Source organism: Crocuta crocuta, unplaced genomic scaffold (genome assembly GCF_008692635.1).
Source record: "Crocuta crocuta isolate KB4526 unplaced genomic scaffold, BGI_CrCroc_1.0 scaffold26, whole genome shotgun sequence".
In the NCBI taxonomy this organism is placed as follows: Eukaryota; Metazoa; Chordata; class Mammalia; order Carnivora; family Hyaenidae; genus Crocuta; species Crocuta crocuta.
Window position 1 is genome coordinate 3,422,298 of NW_027532249.1, and position 22,346 is coordinate 3,444,643.

General features: G+C 36.3%; 1 protein-coding gene across 2 annotated transcripts in view; it reads right to left on the reverse strand.

Annotated features, from left to right (window-relative positions):
• The window catches only part of VAPA (VAMP associated protein A), a 40,988-nt gene that overhangs the window by 17,422 nt on the left and 1,220 nt on the right, over window positions 1-22,346 (reverse strand). For both annotated transcript variants that reach the window (XM_077778244.1, XM_077778243.1), the window contains exon 2: window positions 2,221-2,373. In XM_077778244.1, coding sequence (XP_077634370.1) covers window positions 2,221-2,373 — 153 coding nt within the window. The remainder of the gene's footprint in view (window positions 1-2,220; window positions 2,374-22,346) is intronic.

The following is a 22,346-nucleotide window of genomic DNA, read 5'->3' on the forward strand; positions in this document are numbered from 1 at the left end:
GGAAACGGAGAAAGGAAAAAAAGAAATGGAGGTGTAGCACAAGAGTCAATCAAGGAACAGTTGCTAGTGGAAGCACAGTTTGAGTGGCTCCTTATAAGGGAAGGTAATACACTAAAAACTAAAGAGCTAAATTCTCAGTGGACAAGATTTAAGGGCGCACTATGTAAATAGTAACTAGTATGTCTAGAGTTTTTAATACATCAAGTGCTCAACACAAGGGGCTATGTGAGAGAAAGTGTTCTGAAAAGTACAGGCTATCCCCTGAACAACACAGGGACTCAGGGTTGAAAATCCACATACAACTTTTAGCTCCCCAAAAACTTAACCACTAATAGCCTACTGTTGACCAGAAGCCTTACCAAGAACATAAACCATGGATTAATGTTTATTTTGTATGCTGTATTTTGTACTGTATTCTTGTAATAAAGTAAGCTAAAGAAAATGTTATCAAGAAAATCATAAAGAAGAGAAAATGTATTCATAGTACTATACTGTCTTCATAGGTAAAAACTCACATGTAATTGGACCTGCGCAACTCAAACTTTTAATAAATAAATACAATGAAACTTCAGCAATCTTGAAGTCTCCAAGAAAAAGTCATTCTGAATAGTTTTATGGATTCCTAAGGATAAAACTGGTAGCACCAAAAAACTATTTTTAGCTACATGGATAGAAATAATTCTGTCTTCCAATTTAGCTAAAAGGCTTAAAGATTTAGAAAGCAATTTCCAGAATGAGTGTACTCATTATATTATCTTCTTTTCCATCCATCTTTCCCATCCATCAGCTGACAACTTGGACAAACACAAACACATTCCTCCCAGGCCACCGCATCATAAGACTCACTAAAAACATCTTTTCTAGAAGGACTCCTAGCTCCGATTCTTTGAGTCTTCCTAGGGAAATGAGTCTTCAGTGTCGCAAACAACTCTGCAGCCTGTCCTTCACTGCCTCTGCAGTCAAGTTCTACTTCTAAGCACTTTTCGTGGGCTTGCTATAGGCCCTCACTCTTTGTATAATTTGGTGTTTTTAATCTGCTATGGACTTAAAAACCAGGCAACTAATACAGAATTATCTTAAGAATACTTATCAGGATCACACAGGGATGTTTTCTTTTTTAAAAAAACATATACATGGCTGGGTCATGCCCTCAGATATTCTGAGCTAAGAGATGTCCATGTGTATTCTTGCTCTGCGTGTTATCATGACATATAGTGGGAAACAAAATCTACTGCTAGTAAGGAAGAGTAAATGGTCTCCGTGTGAAGCTTAAGAGATTCTCCCATAATCAAGGTACTGTTCTCATACTTGCTTCCTATCTCTCAGCTATGTTAGCTAATACTGTTAAGGAGAACTATCTTGGGAAGTCTGACAGAAGATAGGAAATTTATAGAGGGCATTAAGGATGACACCAGCACAGAGTCCACAGCAGGAGTAAGCAATCCATATACAGGAGAAACCAAGCATACTCCTTGGATTACAAGTAAACACAAAAGGGAGTCACGAAACTAAACTGTTTGGCATTTACAATGAAAGCAGAACATTCGTCTAATTTGATACAATCAGCAAAAAAGAGGCATTGTACGTTTTTAAGATTTTGAATAATACTTGTACAGCTGCATGCAATATGTAACACAGCTAGAGATCTGAAGAGAAGGATCAATCACAAAAATGATGTACTATTTCAAAGACAATAAGGGCAGAGAATGTGGTGGTGAGCTATAGAAATAAAAGACATAAAATTTTAAACTGACAATAATTTCAGGGCGCCTGGGTGGCTCAGTCAGTTAAGCATCTGACTTTGGTTCAAGTCATGATCTCATGGTTTGTGGGTTCAAGCCCCGTGTCAGGCTCTGTGCTGACAGCTCAAAGCCTGGAGCCGGCTTCGTATTCTGTCTCCCTCTCTCTCTGCTCCTCCCCACTCAGGTTCTGTCTCTCTCCATCTCTCAAAAATGTGTAAATGTTAAAAAAATAAACAAATAAACGACAATAACTGCTTATAAATTGACCAAGACACTCCCAACCACAAAGTAAGGGTGAGAAATGTGCAACAGTTGACATATAGTAAGGTAAGAGAAGAACATCATTAGAGGCAAGTCAGAATAACTTAAAAACAATTTGTCTCCCTCCAGATGAACCCTATTAATTAAGACCAAATTAAACATAACCACAAAAATGTCAGAATTCAATACTGTTCAAAATGAGAACATGATTTGCTACCTGAAACAGTCACAGTCAACCCTGGGTCAATAATTCCACTGTTGGGCCTCACACAGTACCGACGAGGTGCTGTAGTCTTCACTTTGAAACACACTTTTCTATCAGATGGATTTCGCAACTTAAGATTTGTAGTGACTACATCTGTGAAGGGGCCTGTAAGGTTTAAAAAACAAAAACAGAAAACAAATTTAATTGGACTCACACATACAAAGCAGAATTCAAAATTGAATGTATACAATCTCAATTTTATTTAAAGTATATAATGAAATCTGTGTATCTAACTAAACCAAAACACTAACAGTACTTTTTCCCAGGTACTAGATTTACAAATGAGTTTTAGTTTCTTCTTCATTCCTTACTATATTTTACAAAATTTCTACTTGAACATGTATTATTTCTATCAAATAAAAAGTATTTCAAACATTGTAATTTATGAAATAAGCCCACAATTTTATTTACGCAGTGTGCTCTTACCACATTACTGAAAAGATCAGGTTTTTCCAGTGGTCTGCAAACCAGTGCCAGTCTTCAAATCCACTTACCAAGAAAACTTCAAAAATCTATACATCTGAAGATACTGCATCCAATGACAATAGTGCTCTTGATTTACATCTCAATTAGGTTTGATTCATTCACTCATCCATTCACTCACGTATTTGTTAAGTGTTTATTATGAGTGCTGTGTCAAATGCTCTAAATACAAACTTTTAAGCTTTGGTTATGTACCCAAACATGAAATTATAAAACAAAGAATCCAGAAAGATAATCCAGTCCTGCTTGAATTAAGTAAATCCTAAACTATTAGAACCTCATTTTTTAAAGGTGGGTAAAAGGAAGGTTATAGCCATTTTTTATCTTGGCCAAAAAACACAAAACAAAAAACATGTAAGGCATTATGTATACCAAATTAAACAATAAAATAAATACTTTTTACGTTGGACACATTAGATAAATTTTAAAAGTATGTCCTGGGGTGCCTGGGTAGCTCAGTTGGTTAAGCGTCCGACTTCAGCTCAGGTCATCATCTCATGGTTGGTGGGGTCGAGCCCCGCATCAGGCTCTGTGCTGACAGCTCAGAGCCTGGAGCCTGCTTCAGATTCTGTGTCTCCCTCTCTCTCTGCCCCTTCCCTGCTCACACTTCATCTCTCTCTGTCTCAAAAATAAATAAAACACTAAAAAAAAAAAAAAGTATATCCCAAGAGGAAGAAATAACCATAAAACTTCTAACTAAATCCAAAAGCAATTTTAAATGGTTTTCAAAGCAATCAGTTTTTTAAGTTATATTTTTTAATGTCTTTCTTCCTTCCTCTTTCTTTCGAGAGACAGATAGAGACCGAGCAGGAGAGGGACAGAGAGAGAAGACAGAATCCCAAGCAGGCTCTGAGCTGTCGACACAGGACCCAACACAGGGTCTGAACTGATGAAACTGTGAGATCATAACCTGAGCCAAAATCAAGAGTGGATGCTCAACCAACTGAGCCATCCAGGGGCCCCATTAAGTTCTATTCTTTAAAAAGCAAAAAAGGCTGAAATCAAAGACTACTATTACAAAGGCTATCTTTATTTACGTAAACAAGAGTAAGCATGTCTTTTATAACTTTATCATATGGAGCGCAGAATCAGAAATTTTCAGCTCCACCTGGTAGTTTCCCATTTAGTTGAATACTAGAAAACCATCTAAGACAAAGGTTTGAAAGGGAGCAACAAATACAATCAAATAAAAAGAGGCATTAGAAGACTGCAGGGCATGAAAACAGATCTGCCTAACACCTAGAGGAAAAGAAACAGACTTCAGAACCAAAACCATTAAATGGTACTTATTTCAAGTCCTAAGGAGTGAAATGATCTTATCCTATGCTTAAAATTTTAAGTTATAAAATATTTTTTAACAAAGACATAGAACCAGGAAGAGGGAAAAGACAGAAATGAGAAAACATTAGAAGACATAAAGACAGAGAAACAGTTACAAAAAAATTAAAGAAAAACAGCCATTTAAATCAACAGTTACGTATATCTTTTAAAAGTATATTTACACAGTATGATCTTTTGAAGAGCTTGTTTTAATTATATGATCAAATAAATCATTCAATTTGTATATTATCTTACTCCCTTTGCTTCTTTAATCCCAAATGCTTGCATTTGTCAACAAGCAGCTAATTAACAACTCCACCATACACTAGCATAAGAGAGATACAGGGTAATATTGCAATCTGTCCATTTTGCACTTGAATCCACAATACCATTGGCTAGCAACACATTTTAAATTACCGATGAAACCAGGAGTCTTATAGATTCCATTTCTTAATATTCTCAAAATTCATAGATAACTACAGATATTTGAGAATATATAAATTTTTAAAGGACTCTTTCAACTAGGACTTTAACATTAGCAGAAAGCATGGCCAAAAAAACAATTTCTTAGTAACATAACAAAAGAAACCTTTCACAAAACTTTAATTTTTAACAATCCTATGCTTTCATAACATACTTATGTAAGACTTTTTAAATCATCCCAATTTTACAATAAACTATGAACGAAAAATAAAAAAATAAAATCATCCCAATTTTAGAGGAAAACAACAATTTTCCAAAATAAGGTAAAATAACACAAGCAGGGGTGGGGCAGAGAGAGAGAGGGGGAGAGAGAGAGAATCCCAAGCAGGCTCCACACCTCAGCGAGAAGCCTGAGGCAGAGCTCAATCCCAGGACTGTGAGATAATGACCTGAGCCAAAATCAAGAGTCAGACACAACCAACTGACACCCAGCTGCCCAAAATAACTGACTTTTAAAACTGATTTAGAAAATGACCATGTGTCAAGTTCCATCAACATATGAATCCTGAAATAATACTTAAAATTTATATGTAAACTATCTAAAGATGAAGATAACAGGTCAAAAAAAAACAAAAAACCCACCAATTTAAAAAAAGTTCTTAACTGGATATATTAACACCTTATCAGTAAAATGGGAAATTACCTACCTACAAATGAATAAGCCCACCTAAGATATGAATCTGAATTTTTCTGCTCCACTGTGTCCCTCTAACCAAGCATATTAATAGTGCTATCCCAGCAGAAATAACTCTCAGCAGACAGTTCAGAGTCTGAGCCCATTTTCCTGGTTAAAATAGAAAATCAGCAGATACTGATGAATGTTAGCATAAGAATAAACACATTTAAGAGGCCTTGGAAAGAAACATCTGGATCTACTTTTGTGGGTCTTAGAACCTGTTGAGAATGTAATGAAAGCTATATACTACCCCAGAATAACACATGTAAGTGAAATATTCACAAAAATTTTACATGGAATTTTTTTTTTGGGGGGGGAGCACTGGGGGGTNGATCCCTGAGCCTCCAGGTTAGAAAGACCTGATGAAATCCACCTTTACAGACCCTCAAAAACAGAGGAAAAGTTATATAATTTATTATAAGCACTACAACCAAATCCTAAATCCGAGGGGGATTCCCCTCACAGGTATTTCTGTCTAACATTAAGACTGGGTGGGTGGTGTTACTGGTGGGGGGAGAAGAACAACAAAAGTCTTAGACATTCTACAATGCCTGGGCAGTCCCATACAATGAAGTACCATGTTCTCATCTTACCTAATTACCAAATACTCCTTCAGATTCATGCTGGTGAAAAAAATCTCTCTTCCAGAAATATATCTACTGTGTAAAAAAGGAAAAATGTGTCCTCTTTCCTCTTGAAAAGGTTAAGTTTGCCATTATAGAAAATTATTCTACCAACAGCAATGCCACTCATGATACTTGAATCATCAGAACACACTTGTATCAGTCAGAAGACATTTGTAGGTGACATACTCACCCAATTCTATCCATATGCATAAATCTTATTTCACCCTTATTTCAAAATGTTAAAGAAAATCACTCCAATTCAGGCAACTGTTGCATTCTCTTAAATCCAAACTTATTTGTTATTAGGAAGGTTACAAGTATCTGGCTAGTTCATTATGTCTTCTGTTATAGTCATGCCCAAACATTTACACTTAAAGGCATATTTCATTATAAATTTATTTTTTCAGTTCTCTTTTATGATAAAGTTAGGACATTATATTAAAATTTTAATTTGGGGGCACCTGACTGGCTCAGTTGGCTAAGCGTCCAACTTGATTCAGCTCAGATCATGATCTCACTGTCTGTGGGTTCCAGCCCCACATCAAGCTTGCTGCTGTCAGCATGGGTGGGGTCTGCTTCAGATCCTCTGTTCCCACCTCTCTATCCCTCCCCCACTTACACTCTCTCTCTTAAAAAAGGAACATTTAAAAAAAAGCTTCAAAACTTTAATTTTTATGCTGGTAGATAATTTTATGTATAAATTTCATTTTGAGATAGTAAAGCAAGTATTAAATAATATAAAATATACAAATGGCGTATTGTGTCCAACAGGATTAAAAACCACTGCATTGTATCAGTAATCTGCTTGACTAATTGAAAACTTATCCTTTGCAATGCTTAGGTAGTTAAAACCATTAAGAAAAACAAGTACGGGTGCCTGGGTGGTTGAGTTGGTTGGACACAGGACATCAGGTCATGATCTCACAGTCTGTGAGTTCAAGCCCCACAATGGGCTTGCTGCTGTCAGTGCAACCCACTTCAGATCTTCTCCCCTGCCCTCGTCTCTCCCCTGCTTGTGCTCTCACTCTCAAAAATAAATAAAACATTAAAAAAGAAAGAAAAGAAAAGAAAAGAAAAGAAAAGAAAAGAAAAGAAAAGAAAAGAAAAGAAAAGAAAAGAAAAGAAAAGAAAAGAAAAGAAAAGAAAAGAAAGAAAAACAAGTAGAAGCACCTGAGTGGCTCAGTCAGTTTAAGTGTCCAACTCTTGATTTGGATTCAGGTCATGATCTCACAGTAGTGAGATAGAGCCCTTCCTCTGGCTGCGAGTGGGGTGTGGAGCCTGTTTAAGATTCTTTCTTTCTTTTATTCTTTCTTTCTTTCTCTCTCCCCACCCCCTCAGCTCCCAAACTCACATGCACAAATGTGTGAGTTCTCACTCAGAAAGAGAGAGAGAGAGAGGGAAAGAAAGAAAAGAGAGAGAGAGAGAGAGAAAAAAAAAGAAAAACAAGTAAATAATTACTTTCAAGTCAGGATAGAGATCAACTTTGCAAGGAAAGAGATAGTAACTAGGACTGGGTACAAGGAAGGTTTTTAGAATAATACCCAAGTTCTAGTTCTTGTCTTAGGCAGTGATTATATGGGTTATTTATTTTTTTGATAATTCTATAAACAATACATATTTTTCATTTATGCAAAACATTTTTTAAGAAAAGCTGATCCTTGATGTAACCTACTTAAAAAAACTGAAAACAACAGTGAAAAGCAATTTTGATGAGAAAGTGAACATCTGAAGCAATTTATGTAAAAAACAAATACTCATGTTTTGAGGGCTACTAAAATTCCCTCTGTTGAGGAAAATCCTGTCAGTTGTCTAATGTCAATGCTTAATTTAACATTTACAAACAATTACTGAAAGCGTCCATTTTAAGATTATCTAATAGTATTCTAGTCACCAATCACAGCTACCATACATACATCCTATGTTAGAGATGAAATTTCACAATTTATATGTAAATTTCACTATTTATATTCCATATAAAACAAGAGAACTACACACAATACAGTTTACATTTACTTGTACTCATCAACTGAAAAAAAAAAATACAATCAAAATAACCCTACCGTCTACAATTACATGGGTTGTCTCCTCCTTTAGTCTCACTTTTAAGCAGCCATAACATTTCCTGTCACCAAGTATTCTAATTCCAATTACAATTGTTATTTCCAGTAAGCCAAAATCCTATACAGAGCCACAAATTCTAAAAATCAGAAATATAACACACACATATATAGTCTCTATGTGAAAAAAAAAAGTCCGGACATAAATTTGAAAAAACCTGGAACCTAAAATTTCAAAAATGTAGTACAAGTTTAATCACCTCACCCAGAAGGATGTCCCAGGTGGGTCTAGCCTGCCTTCTCTACCTAAAAATATTTTTTTCCAGCATGAAATACCCTTTATACTCAGGCTGTATACCTAAAATGCTGGCATTCAGAGCAATGATTTCCTTTTAAATAACGGGACCCTTATTCTCCAAACCCCCAATATTAAAAGGAACCCCAATAAGCTTTAAAAAGTACAGCCACTCTGACTAAACAATTTTTAAAATGTTGTCATCCATCCATATTTTGATATGAACGGCCCTGAAGTTTTCTTGAAATGTCAAGATGAGTTTAGGTGCAAAGAAAACGGAGGAGAGAACAGAAGAATGCAGTTGGCTTTTCCCCCAACATTTTATTGAAATTTTCATACAAAGAAATTGAAATCATTATAAACAATCATATATCCATTACCCAGATTCTATAATTAACATTCATTGCATTTACTTTAAGATCTTTCAATCTATTTACCCATCTCTGCCCATCCATCTTATATTTAATGCCTTCCAAAATAAGCTGAAGACATTAGCACACTCACTTCTACTGAACACCTCAACATGCATATCAATTTGAGTTCACTATTCGCTTACTCTGAAGAGAATCAAATTTTAATTCATAATAAGCAGTAGAATATAGCATAGAGCACTTTAGAAAGAGAAAAGGCCTCTGAGGGGAGCCTGGGTGGCTCAGTTGGTTAAGTGTCCAACTCAGCTCAGGTCATGATCTGATAGTCTGAGCCCCACATCAGGCTCTATGTGGACAGCTCAGGGCCCGGAGCCTGCTTTAGATTGTGTCTCCTCTCTGCCCCTCCCCTGCTCATGCCCTATCTCTTTTTCTCTCTCAAAAATAAATAAAAACATTTTAAAAAAGAAGAAGAAAAAGAAGAGAGAGAAAAGGCTTCTGAGATGCAGCTTAAAATAAGTAGGCAACACACATGAACATTAATTCTTGAACTCTGACTTCCATTTAGACGACCTACTCCCAGGCCTATTAGGAGGTAAGTCTCTACAGGCCTCTAGCATTTCTACGTGTTTTGCCAAGTGGAGGTACTGGGGCTTTCACCCAGACTATCTTCTCAAGGATGTCTTTAAATAGTGAACAGTCTTGGAAAACGATGTCTCCCTCCTAAGGAGAGAACAGGTTTGCTTATTGGTCAGTATAATAAAGAAAAGGTCTTCCTCTAAGAAAAAAGGTCAGGTAAGTTTCCGGGCAGCCCATTAGGAAAGATTCAGGCTCCTTACACTCAAGGGCTTCTTTCTCAGCTATGACACAGAACCACCATGGGAGCAACAGCTGCCTAAACTGAACCACCCTGTGTGTTGCCCTTTGAGGGGGCAAAGGAAAGTAACACAAATGCAAAGCTCATGCTGTAGGTAGTGTCATGAATAAAGTCTTTTGTCTCTAAACCCGGGAATCACATATATCTTCTGCCAATATTCATAAAATTGTAGTACACTCAATTTTTAGACCTTTCAGTTCTTGATAAGATCTTTCTGAGTTCTTGGCTACCGGGTACAGACTCAGTAAGTAACCTCTGCATGATTAAATCCAGACAGTGCAATGAACCAAACCATGAATCTTGGAGGATAAACATGAGTGACCATACAATTCACACAATACATAGTCTATACCCCTCTCAGTGGCCCTTCTCACTTACTTTATTATTTATGTACATGTCTTATCCAACTAAACTATACGCTCCCTAAAAAGAAACATTCACTTCATCCCTGAATGAAGTAATTAACACACACCTTAAGTCATAATAGCTGCTTAATATTATTTGTTAGGTAAATACACACTGGAAGTATGGTTGGACAGTCACATGAATTCTTTTTAATCAGCATATAATGACAAAAATATCAGAAATATGTATGTTGTTTCAAATGCTAGGACTCTTAGGTCTTCTAATGTTGACCATTTATGTCAACCATTACATTTTTTTACTCCTTCATCCTACCTTTACTGAAACAGAATACGTAAAAATTCTAATGAGGAAGGCCAGATGCTCAGCTCAAATACATACATAATTTTACTGCAGCAAAGCAGGTGATGACTACACTTCAATGTTTCCAAAGGTTTTAGCAAATTAATAGCTATATCAATGACTAAATAGTTTTCCAGTTACATGAAGACGACATCATACTACATCATGCATGTGAAGTACATACAGTATAGCATACAGAGTATCAGTTAAAAATTTCCACAGTAACAGTAGCATGGCAGTAGTAGTAATAATAAAAAATAGTGCTAACAACAAAAAAGTTTTTAAAACAGCTAGCCTTTATTGAGCATTCAATATTGATACATGAAAGTTCTTCATGTATCAAGAACTTTGCATGAATTATGTCCCTCATAGTCTTGCCCCTTATAGGCTTTAACAAGACACTTTATTACCCCCATTTTACAGATAAGTCACCTGAAACATTTTCAAACACTTGTCATAAACTACAAAGTTGACAGTCAAACTTGGTCTGACTCCAGAGCCTGAACTCTCATAAATTCTGTATGTATCTTATGCAAACTACCTAGCTACAATTACTTCCTAATTCAAAAGCATTCCAGGTGGATTTCTGCAGCAATAAAGCATGAAACTGCAGTCAAATCAGCAATATATGAAAAAGAATTTAAATGGATATTATATATTCTCCTTGGTACCATACACAGGTCAAAAACTGAGTATTTCCTGAAATCAGTATCATAAACACTGAGAAAATATCCTGGGTTTTACACTCAAGAAAGCCCTAAAACATTTTCATTAGAATTTTTTAAAATGAAGTCACCTTCATTTATTTGCATTTTCTTTTTTTTTTTTTTTCCCAAACACACTGAAATCTCAGACTTAAATGTGGGGTCCATGAAGACTGGGTCTTTGTGCTGTTCTCTACTATATCCTCAGCAGCTGTAAAAATCCCTGGCATAGCAGGTAGTGAATAAATATTACTGTACAAATATTTTTGTACAGAGTACTACTTTCTGGAAAACAAAACAAGTCAATTCTATTCAAGGTTTTAAAAATACTAAGCATATTTTGTTATAAAGTTTCACTAACATTAATTATAAAAAGATGGATCCCAGGGGCGCCTGGGTGGCTTAGTCGGTTAAGCGTCCGACTTTCGCTTAGGTCATGATCTCGTGGTTCATGGGTTCAAGCCCCGCGTCGGGCTCTGTGCTGACTGCCAGCTCAGAGCCTGGAGCCTGTTTCAGTCTGTGACTCCCTTTCTCTCTGACCCTCCCCTGCTCACGCTGTCTCTCTCTCTCTCTCTCTCTCCTAGAAATAAAACATTAAAAAAAAAATTAAAAAAAAAAAGATGGATCCTGACTATTAATAATGTATCATGAACATATACGCATAAGTGCATTATAAAAAAATTTCCAAAATCCACTTAATACAGAAGTGGGTAGCCATTCGAAAAACAGTCAATTTTCCCATCCTAAGGTCTTAAAGTAATAGTTAAAAGAATTTATCAACAGGCAGAAACCATGTCTTATTTCTATACCATTTTCAAATAATGTAGTAGTGTTCTGATCACACAATTAAATACTCCTCCATTACCTTCACATGGAAAAGCACTTAAGTCAAAAGTCAAAACATCTATTTTCTTCATTCCTTTGGAAGCCTTTTGGAGAGGGAAGGGCTGGTTCCTGTCATCAATGGTGCACTATGACTTTTATAGTAGTACATAATGTAGTACACTGGTTTTGAGGCTTAAGATCTAAAACTATTAGCCAGGTGATTGACCTTGACCAAATCACTTGACTTCTCCAGGACAGTCTAACCCCTATAGTAGACAGGGGTCATTAGTAGGCAGAATGATCTTTCAAGGCTCCTCTGGGCTTTAACATTATGTGACATTATGATCAACTTCAACTACTGCCGATCTTCTCCACAGTAAAATGGCAGATAATTCAATCCTAAATTCTCACAGCCTTATAAAGTTACTGTAAACATTTTAGAAGTGCTTCTTCAGACCTTTTACAGGCTGTTCACTCTGACTTAAACAAATCCCAGTGTCTTGAAAACATGAGGAAGAGCATAAGCAATAAATTATCTTTTCAGAGATGAAGCATCCTTGTGATTTATAACTTTAAACAAATTATGTCCTTCCACTGAGTAACCATCTACTATAGAAAAGATGTACACACACCTAAAAAATTATTTGAAAGAGAATATTTGCATTCAAGGCCAAACATGAAGGATGCAGGCTACTTAATTTAACACCTTTATTAAAACAGAGGTGCTCCATATCTGAAGAGTTTCGGTAAGTTTTAAAATCTAGATAAGTAGGATAGTAGGAAATTAAAGGAAAATGGGATTTGGGGAGAAACTGAAATAAATGTTTTTAGCACCATTTACAGAGCTAAAACTCTTGTTAGATTAGAAGCAAAATATTTCTAACATAAGAAAATGATAACATCAACAAAAATAAGATAAGTGTACAGAATTATACACAGAAAACATAAAAAGAAACATATCTAATGTTAATAACAGTGGTTATTTCTAGGTGGTAAGACTAATTTTTATTTTCTTTACACGTTTCCATCCTTTTACAACTGTCTACATTAGGTATTGATTTTATAATCAATGGGACATTTAAACATGTACGCATATTAATTTCATTTGTTCATAAAATCTTTTATTTGTCACGTGCTGGAGGAAAACTGAAAAGATTCAGAGAAACACATCTGAGGATTTTATTGTTATTAAAGTTTTTGGCAGTGGAACAGTACTCAGCAAACAAGACCAGTGATTAATCTTCCCTAATAAGTTATAAAAGTAATTTTTAAAAAAGAAAACAACTAAACAGGAAACAACTACCTATACCTTTAAAAGTATGGTAGTCACTCCAACTAATGTCAGATTATCCAAGTACTAATCATATATAAATGGATACATGTATGGATGGATATATATGGAAGTACAGAGCTACAAAATAAAAGCTGTAAAAATGCAGGCCCATAAGAAACCTATCAAATTGTATTGCAAGCCAAGTATTTTAAAGTCCTCTCATATTAACAATTCTTTTTAAATTAATATCTTTTTAAAAATGGTAACTGAATTTAATCACACCCTTAAAAAGCTAAAATACACATTAACTATACCCATTCATTTAAACCTGAATTTTGAAAACAGTACAAAATGTTCATGATTACTCTAGTTATAAGAACATTCCAAATGCCAGTGAAAGTAGCCAGGCAAACTATGGTATATTAATGACAAGTCTTCAAATTATCTATGTGGCTGTTTTTTCCATAAAAATTTAAGACACTGGTTTTAGATTATTTTCATAAAGTGACGTATATGGACAATCATTAAATTGAACATATCTCCACAAATTATGAAGTCCAAGCTTGTTTAAGCAATGAGTTTATTGTGAAGAACAGAAATCACACTTAAGAGTTATTACAAAGATATAAGGAGTCTCTATAACACAGGAAATGAAGTACAGCTGGCCTCAAAAGAAGAGCTGCATTCAAGAGAAACTGGTTCCTGGGACCTCAAGACCTCTAGCCTGCTTTTTTCTCCCTCTTCTCTCTCAACTAGTTGCTTCTGTTACATATGGCACAAATCAGCCTGCTTTAAAGACCTAAAGCCTATCATCTAACTATTATGTGTGTTTAAAGAGGTGGCTTCAAATTTTTGACTATCAGTCATCAGTGTACATATTGGCTGGCCTTGGGTTAGGTGCTCACCATAAACCAATCTACACTGGGGGGAAGAGGAATACTAAAAATGTATCTGCTGCTCAGACCTACCTGGTTCTTTAATATAATCTAATAAGCAGGAGCCATTCTCAGAGAAATAAATAGCCCCAAACAAACCGATCATACTTCTTACAAGAGACCATCAATTGATGCCAACAGCAAGAGCTCAAAGAAATGACACATTTAAAAAACTTTAATGTTTATTTATTTTTGAGAGAGACAGAGTGTGATCGGGAGAGGGGCAGAGAGAGAGGGAGACACAGAATCCAAAGCAGGCTTTAGGCTCTGAGCTATCAGCACAGAGCCCAATGCGGGGCTCAGACTCAACAACTGTGAGTTCACGACCTGAGCTGAAGTCGGAGGCTTAAATGGCTGAGCCACCCAGGAGCCCCAGGAATGACACATTTATATAGTTATAATTTGCATATTAGATTTAGATATATAAATAAGATTTACTTTCAGATAATCATAGTTTTCTGCTTGTCTTTATATACCTTGATTTGTGAACTGTTACTGAAAGATTGCAAACATTAGACTTGTTTTCTATTTACCTTTCTATAGCTTCCCTTATTATTAAAAAGAAAATTAAGACAGACTGTAAAGACTTAAGTTATTAATTAAAAATTAAATAATATAGGAAGGACAAATGAAAACCTTCTGATCTAGTCTTCCAAAGGTATCAAGTCTAATAACAAAACAATTTAACTTTTTCTCTTATAAAAAAAGAATTCACTGTAGAAGTCCCGGAAAACAAAAAAGTAAAAATACAAAAGACACTCACATCCTAAAGTAGAGCTAATGACTGTTAACATTTTCTTTCCAATCTTTTTTCTTGCACATATTACCATAAACAGGCTCATATTTAGGCAACTTTTCAATGAAAAGCTAAGGTTGTTACCACCAATCAGCATCACTAAAACTGGTAAAACCAGACACTATCTATACCTGATGTGACACAATCCCATTTATGAACTTTTTTTACCAATAAATACTGAAACCTAAATCTAATCAAGCCCTCAAATCTAAATCCAAATTTACAGGAAAGACATCCCACACATACCTCCACTATTAGACAATTCAACCACCTGATCTTTTCAACAAGAGTATGATAAAAAAAAATAATTAAAAAAAAAAAATGCATGTTGTTCATGCATAAGCTGAACAAACCAGCTAAAAAAAACAGAAGTACAGGGGAGCCGGGGTGGCCCAGTCGGTTAAGTATCCAACTCTTGGTCTCAGCACATGTCATGATCTCATGGTTCCTGAGTTTGAGCCCTACTTCAGACTATACCCTGAGAGTACAGAGCCTGCTTGGGATTCTCTCTCTCCCTCTTTCTCTGTCCCTCCCCTGCCTGCTTTCTCGCTCTCAAAATAAACAAACTTTAAAAAAAAATAAAAATGAAAATGAAAAAAGAGAAGTACAACTGGGAAAATCTCAACAGGTTAAATATTAGATAACGTTAATAATTATTTTTGGTTTTAAGATATTGACATCTTAACTATGTAAAGAAAATGTCTCGGTTTATTAGGAAAGAAAACTCAAGTAATTAGGTTTGAAATGTTTGTTATCCAGAATCTATTTTAAAATACAGCAGCTGGGGTGACTGGGTGGCTCAGCTGGTTAAGCATCTGACTTCAGCTTGGGTCATGATCTTGCAGTTCCTGAATTTGAGCCCCGCTTCAGGCTCAGTGCTGATAGCTCAGAGCCTGGAGCCTGCTTCAAATTCTGTGTCTCTCTCCCTCCCTCCCTCCCTCTCTCTCTGACTCTTCCCTGTTCATGCCCTCTCTGGGTCTCTCTCTCAAAAATAATCATTTTAAAAAATTAAAAAAATAAAATTAATAAAAGGTAATTAATGCAGTAAACCAATAACAAAACTACCAACGCTGACAATCACAAAATACCAAACTCTGAAGTACAAATCAAGTTTTCCCAATTCCTTATACCGTAAAACCTTGGACTGTGGGTAACTTGGTCTGCAAATGTTCCGTAAGAGAAGCAAACATTTCAAATAAATTTTAATTTGATAAGTGAGTGATATATTGCAATACAAGTAGTACATGATGCTGAATATCACATGATCACAACTGAGCCAATGGTTCTTTAAATTTACCTTGATATACAGAAGACTTTGGATTACAGGCATGTTTCCAGAACAAACTGCTCACAAACCAGTTTTACTATATATTATTTGTCTACTTCATAGAAAAATCCGGTTTTCTTTTTGTTCTCAGCTGTCACACATATTTAAACTCCTTAGAGCCAGAACACCAAGGAAATTACCTAGTCCTGTCTCTCACTCCACAAATGAAAAAGATGAAGCAGAAAAATGAAAAAAAAAAAGATCTACGGTTAGTCAGCTTTTAACAAAATACCCTATTATCCCTTTGCTGGAACTAAAAAATTTTAAAAACACAACTATCTGCAAAGGCAGATGAAAAACTCTACTGAAAAAAGATCTAAGACGAAAAACATGGGAGTTATAGGAGAAACCACTAGAGTACTATCAATATATCAACTTTTATTTGGCAATCATCCATGCCAGATCTTGTTACCATGGATATAAAAATAAAAGAAATGAATATATCCTCAAGTAGTTAACCATACAGTTTGGGAGAGAAAAATATGTAAACATAAATACTGTGTTATGTGGTATTTAAGTGCTGACATCACCGATAAGCATAAGCTTCATTAGTGGCCTGAAGAAAGCAGTGACCAACTTGGACTGCAAGAATCCAAGACTTCACAAAAGGAAGGGATTCTTGCTTGACAGATATGAACAAGAACAATATTCTGGACGGAGCATGTGCAAAGTCTTGCAACAGCTTAAAGAATTTGGGAAAATGGTTTCATATAGGCAAAAGCTATGTGTAGAAGAGAAATGGAGAGGCAGGCACTGGATTTTGGCTTTTTCACCTACATAATGGGAAAATATGCCAGGTTTTTTATTAATCCAGGTAGCAACAGTATCAGGTTTGCATTTTACAAAAGGTAGTTCCAGCAGCAGTGTGGCTAAAGAGACGCTACAGAAAAGCAGGCGTGTTCACAGACTAGTAAAAAAAGGACCAGAGATAATCACCTGAAGTGAAGTAATTATCCAAAGCCCAGATGTCTCCCTGAAGAACACATCCATATAACCAAAACCTACTAGTTACCTTTTCATTAATATCTTGAAAGGTCCTAAACACACCTAACATACCTGATGAGCTCAGGATCCTTCTCCTAGCACTCTTCCACACATGCCAAGTAAAATGCATGTGGTCCTCATTCAAATAAGCAGTGTTTCCTTTTTTAGCTCAGCACACAGCACCACCATTCCTCCAGTTTCGTAAGCCAGGAGTCTCAGACATCCAAGACACCCCTACTCTCAGTGAGCACATCTAATAGACCACCAAGTTTTACTGGCCTGACCCTAACTTTTCACCATTTCTAATACCAGTCCCTCAGACCAAGTAGTCACCTCTTGCCTGGACTGAGGAAACTAATTCATCTCTAGCTCCCTTCTAATATTACTTTATGTTGTTACCAGAATTATCTTTTTTAAGTTTATTTATCTATTTTGAGAGAAACAGAGACAGTACAAATGGGGGAGGGGCAGAGAGAGGAGACTGAAAATCCCCAGCAGGCTCAGCATTGTCAGCATGGAACCTATGAAACTGTGAGATCATGACCTGAGCCTAAACCAGAGTTGGACATATAACCAACTGAGCCATCCAGCCGCCCCCAGAATTAAGGCTTTTTTAATTTTTTTTTAAAATGTTTTATTTATTTCTAGGAGAGAGAGAGAGACAGCGTGAGCAGGGGAGGGTCAGAGAGAGAGGGAGTCACAGACTGAAACAGGCTCCAGGCTCTGAGCTGGCAGTCAGCACAGAGCCCGACGCAGGGCACGAACCCACGAACCGCGAGATCATGACCTAAGTGAAAGTCGGACGCTTAACCAACTAAGCCACCCAGGAGCCCCAATTATGGCTTTTTTTGAGTACAAATGTGATATCACTCCATTCTCTCTATTTCTACCATTCCACCCACTTAAAATCTCTCAGTGGGCTAAGATAAAAACAAAAGTTTTTAGTCAAGCTACAAAGCAGCACCACACTCATCTTGGCTGTCTCCACTACTATTACACTGACTCAGACTTGTAAATAACATGAGATATTACTTTAACATGTTAAGTAAGAGTAAATGCTCCATGTTCACTCCTGCCACAGGATCTTGGTAAATACATATTGCTTCTACTGTATTTTTCTTTCTTCTTCACCTAGGTAATAGCTTCTACTCATTCTTAGAAAACCTTAGTCCAGCTGTGTCTTCCCTGACCAGATCAAAATCCTCTATATTTTACATTTTTTAAATTTTGCTAATGTTCACTTTTGAGAGAAGAGGGCAAGCAAGGAAGGGGCAGAGAGAGGGGAGACACAGAATCTGAAGCAGACTCCAGACTCTGAGCTGTCACCATACAGCCTGATGCAGGGCTCGAACTTATGAATCATGAGACCCTGATCTGCGCCGAAGTCGGATGCTTAACCAACTGAGTCACCCAGGCAACCCTATATTTTACATTTTCATAGTACTACACTCCTCTTCATTGTTATATTTCCTTCTGAATACATGATCAGTGTCCATCTCTCCCATTGGAATGGCCTCATGAAAACAAAGATTGTGTTTTACTCAAACTGTAATTCTAACACTTATTCAACACATTACATAGAGCAGAAAGTCCCATCTTTATTGTATAATCAAACAAATTAAAATAAATGAATTTTAAAAGTAAAGCTGCATTAAAGGGTACAGATTCAAGAATTATCTCTGGGATGTAGAAATACAGATTTTAATTAGTAGATATACAGAGTTATTTCTGGTATGCGTAATCACAATGCCACCAAAAAATTAAAAAGACGAGAAGATGAATAGGCTTGGGTTGTAAAACAAAACAAAACAAACAAACAAAAAAACCTGTTCGTGATATGTTGAGTTTTAAGTGTCTGAGTTAAAACTCAAATCCAGATAGTCACTAAGTAATTCTAACTCACTGTAAAGTCTCAATTAAAATACAAATGTGAGGGGCTCCTGGGTGGCTCAGTCAAGTGTCCAGCTCCAGCTCAGGTCATGATCTCAGGGTTTATGAGTTCAAGCCCCATGTCAGGCTCTGTGCTGACAGCTCAGAGCCAGCCTAGAGCCTACTTCTGACTCCCTGCCTCCCTCTCTCTGTGCCACTCCCCTCCTTTAAATAAACATTTAAAAAAACACAAATGTGAATGTGTACCAACATGTGCAAAGAGAGAGTAAAGAATAGAAACAAAACAATGAGACTGAACAACAAAAGTTTACAGAGACAAAACAAAAACCAAATCAGAACCTCAGAAACATTAGCATTTAAGAAAAAGCCCACAAATGCGACAATAAAGGGAGCAATAGAAGGCAATTATATGAAAGCCAAAAGAATTGACTGTTTAAAAAAAGGAACTGCCAATAATGTCAAGTGCAAAAAGAGATAAAAATTGGAAATGATCAATTTGGTCAGCAATCAGTAAGCAGTGATGACACAAGTAGTACTACAGTGAACAGGAGGTGAGAAACAGAACAGATAGGGAACACTGACTATTTCTCCAAGTCTGACTGCAAAGGAAATGTGGGACGGGAAGGGACATGTACCAGAAGCAGTTGGGAGTCAAGGAAATATTTTGTTTGCTTCTTTTAAAAGGAAAAATTTAAGTATATTTATATGTTTAAAGGAAGAATCCAGTGGTTGAAAACATGAGAGGGAAAGTATCTGAGGGAACATGGTCTAAGTGTGAGTCGAGGGATTTTACCTTAATCAACAAAAACAGCAGAACAAATAAGCTTGGATATGAGGAGGGTTTTTCTTTCTCAGGCAAGTATAGATGTGTGCAGATGAACAGGTGGTATAAGAGAAGACAGCACATCATGGAAGGGCTTAAATGCCATACTAAAAAAAAATCAGACTTTTACCCAGTGGGCAATCAAGAGCTACTTGAAAGCTTTTAAGGAATGGAGTAATAAGATGTCATCTGTGGCCCAGGAAAGGAGGGGAAATCTCCCCAGGGATCTGATGCAGCCACTGTGAAACAGGAGCTGATCTGAAACACCTAAAAATGTGCCAAATATCTACCAACAGCAAAAGTACTCTCTATCCTCATTTGTACTTCTCAGTACTGTGCTGCTATTCAAAGATGCTCTGGCTGACACACCACAGGCTCCTGGGTTCCTCAGAGAGCTTAATTTTCTTTATTGGTGTGATACTGTTATGGGCCGCCTTCAACACAATGGTTTCATTCTATTTTCCTTTCTCTGATTATTAGGAGGAAGAGTATGTTCACAATTCATTTTAGCAACTTCTAAATTCCCTTCTTCCAACTTTTCTCCAAAACTACTAATAAATAGGAGAAACAAAATGTAGAAGACAAAGGAAGAAATTTTATAATAGTAAAAAATTTAAGGACAAAAAAAATCGTCTCCCGTATGTAACATCAAATTTCAAATCTGAATTCTATGTCAAATTACTGACAGGGTTTCAACATAATTTGAAAATATCTACCTCTTTTTCCTTAAACCAATGCAACAGAAGAGCTACTGTAGAATTATAAAAGCACTTTCACATATTGACAATCACACAAAACAAAAACTTTTTTTAATATTTATTTATTTTGGGGAGAGTACAAGAGGAGGAGGGGCAGAAAGAGGGAGACAGAGGATTGTAAGTGGGCTGGGGCTGAAAGGCTAACAGCAGCGAGCCTGGATGTGGGGCTTGAATTCAGGAACCTCGATATCCAAGGCCTGAACTGAAGGTTGGACGCTCAACCAACTAAGCCACCCAGGTGCCCTTAAAACAAAGTTTTTAAGTAAGATACAGAAGTATTTTTTTTATGCATTAAACTGGTATCTTTCTCCATAACTGTGCAAAATGCTGATAATTCGTATCAAGAGGATTGTTATGCATGTGACAGAAAAATTCACCACCTATCCTCAGAATGATTAAATGAGTCACTTAAGAGAATCCCTGCTAGTCAAATGTAGAGTTTAAACTAATTCAAATAGGGGCGCCTGGGTGGCTTAGTCGGTAAAGTGTCCGACTTTCGTTTGGGTCATGATCTCGCATTTCGTGGGTTCGAGCCCTGCGTTGGGCTCTGTGCTGACTGCCAGCTCACAGCCTGGAGCCTGTTTCAGTCTGTGACTCCCTCTCTCTCTGACCCTCCCCTGCTCACGCTGTCTCTCTCTCTCTCTCCTAGAAAAATAAAAAGATAAAAAATATATAAAAAAAAAATAAATAAGCTAATTCAAATAAACCTACTGAAAGACAAAGAATTTTGCAAACTATTCTTTTATCCCTCCCTAAAACAGAAGCACACAGCAAACGACAGGGTATTTAAGTATAAGCCACATGTTCTCTCACATCAGAGGTTGAGTAAACAACCACCCCCTAGCCCAATCCTTCCCTACCAAATGAAAATAAGCCTCTTCTAAGAAAGTTTCCTAAAGGGCAGGGCTTCTTCAAGTTTTGCCTCTGTTATAGCACCTATCTGCCATTTATATCTCCCTCAATAGTCTCAGAGTTCTTCAAGGGCAAAGAAAAAACCTAACACAGTTTACTGTTTAACTGTATGCTTTCCCCATTAAACTACAAACTGCAAATCTTTTCCCTACCTTGTTGAGCACTCAATGCCCAAATATAAACTAGTAACTTGAATTACTCATTGTTGAATAGTCTTAAATACAGGGATGGCACAAAGCTTTCAATAAGTGTTCACTAAGTGGCCCGTTTGAATGTGTTTCTATAAACTATTCAATGAAACACTTTTTTTTAAGTCAATTTTAAAAGTGGTCACTGATATCCAAACTTTTAAAAATGGTTCTTGTAAATTACTTCCATCCATAACACAAGAGCCTGTTCTATAATTATATTTAATAATTCTTCAATACCTAAAGTAAGTGAAATAATATGAATATTATTGTGCAGGGTTTTAGGTGTTTTTTTTTAGCTTGTTCTCCACTATTATTAGTCTCTTACTATGGTGACATATAACTTCTCTAGGGAGAAAGCTGCAAACTCTGTAAACATTTCCTGGCCTAAAATTGGTTATTTAAGGATTCTAAGTCCCTAATGGTAATACACACATGCTCATCCAGTAAAGGAAATTTGCTCTGTAAAGTCAGTCTGTCAACAAGTAAAAGCAAAAGTTCTTTTAACTTCTCAAAAGTTATATTATATACCATTATAGAGGTTTACATTAAATTCCTGCAACCAAAGATAATGTCTACCTAAAATAAGTTCACGATTCCCCAAAGGTTGTTTTTTTTTTCTTTCAGCTAAAGTTATGTGAAATCATGCCACACAAATGAACTTGTTACAATAAAAAGCACCTAGTGCCCCTCAAAATATTTAAGAGTGGTCTCAGGGCGCCTGGGTNCTAGAACAAGCAGCTCACTTACATATCCATTCAGAGAAATTTGCA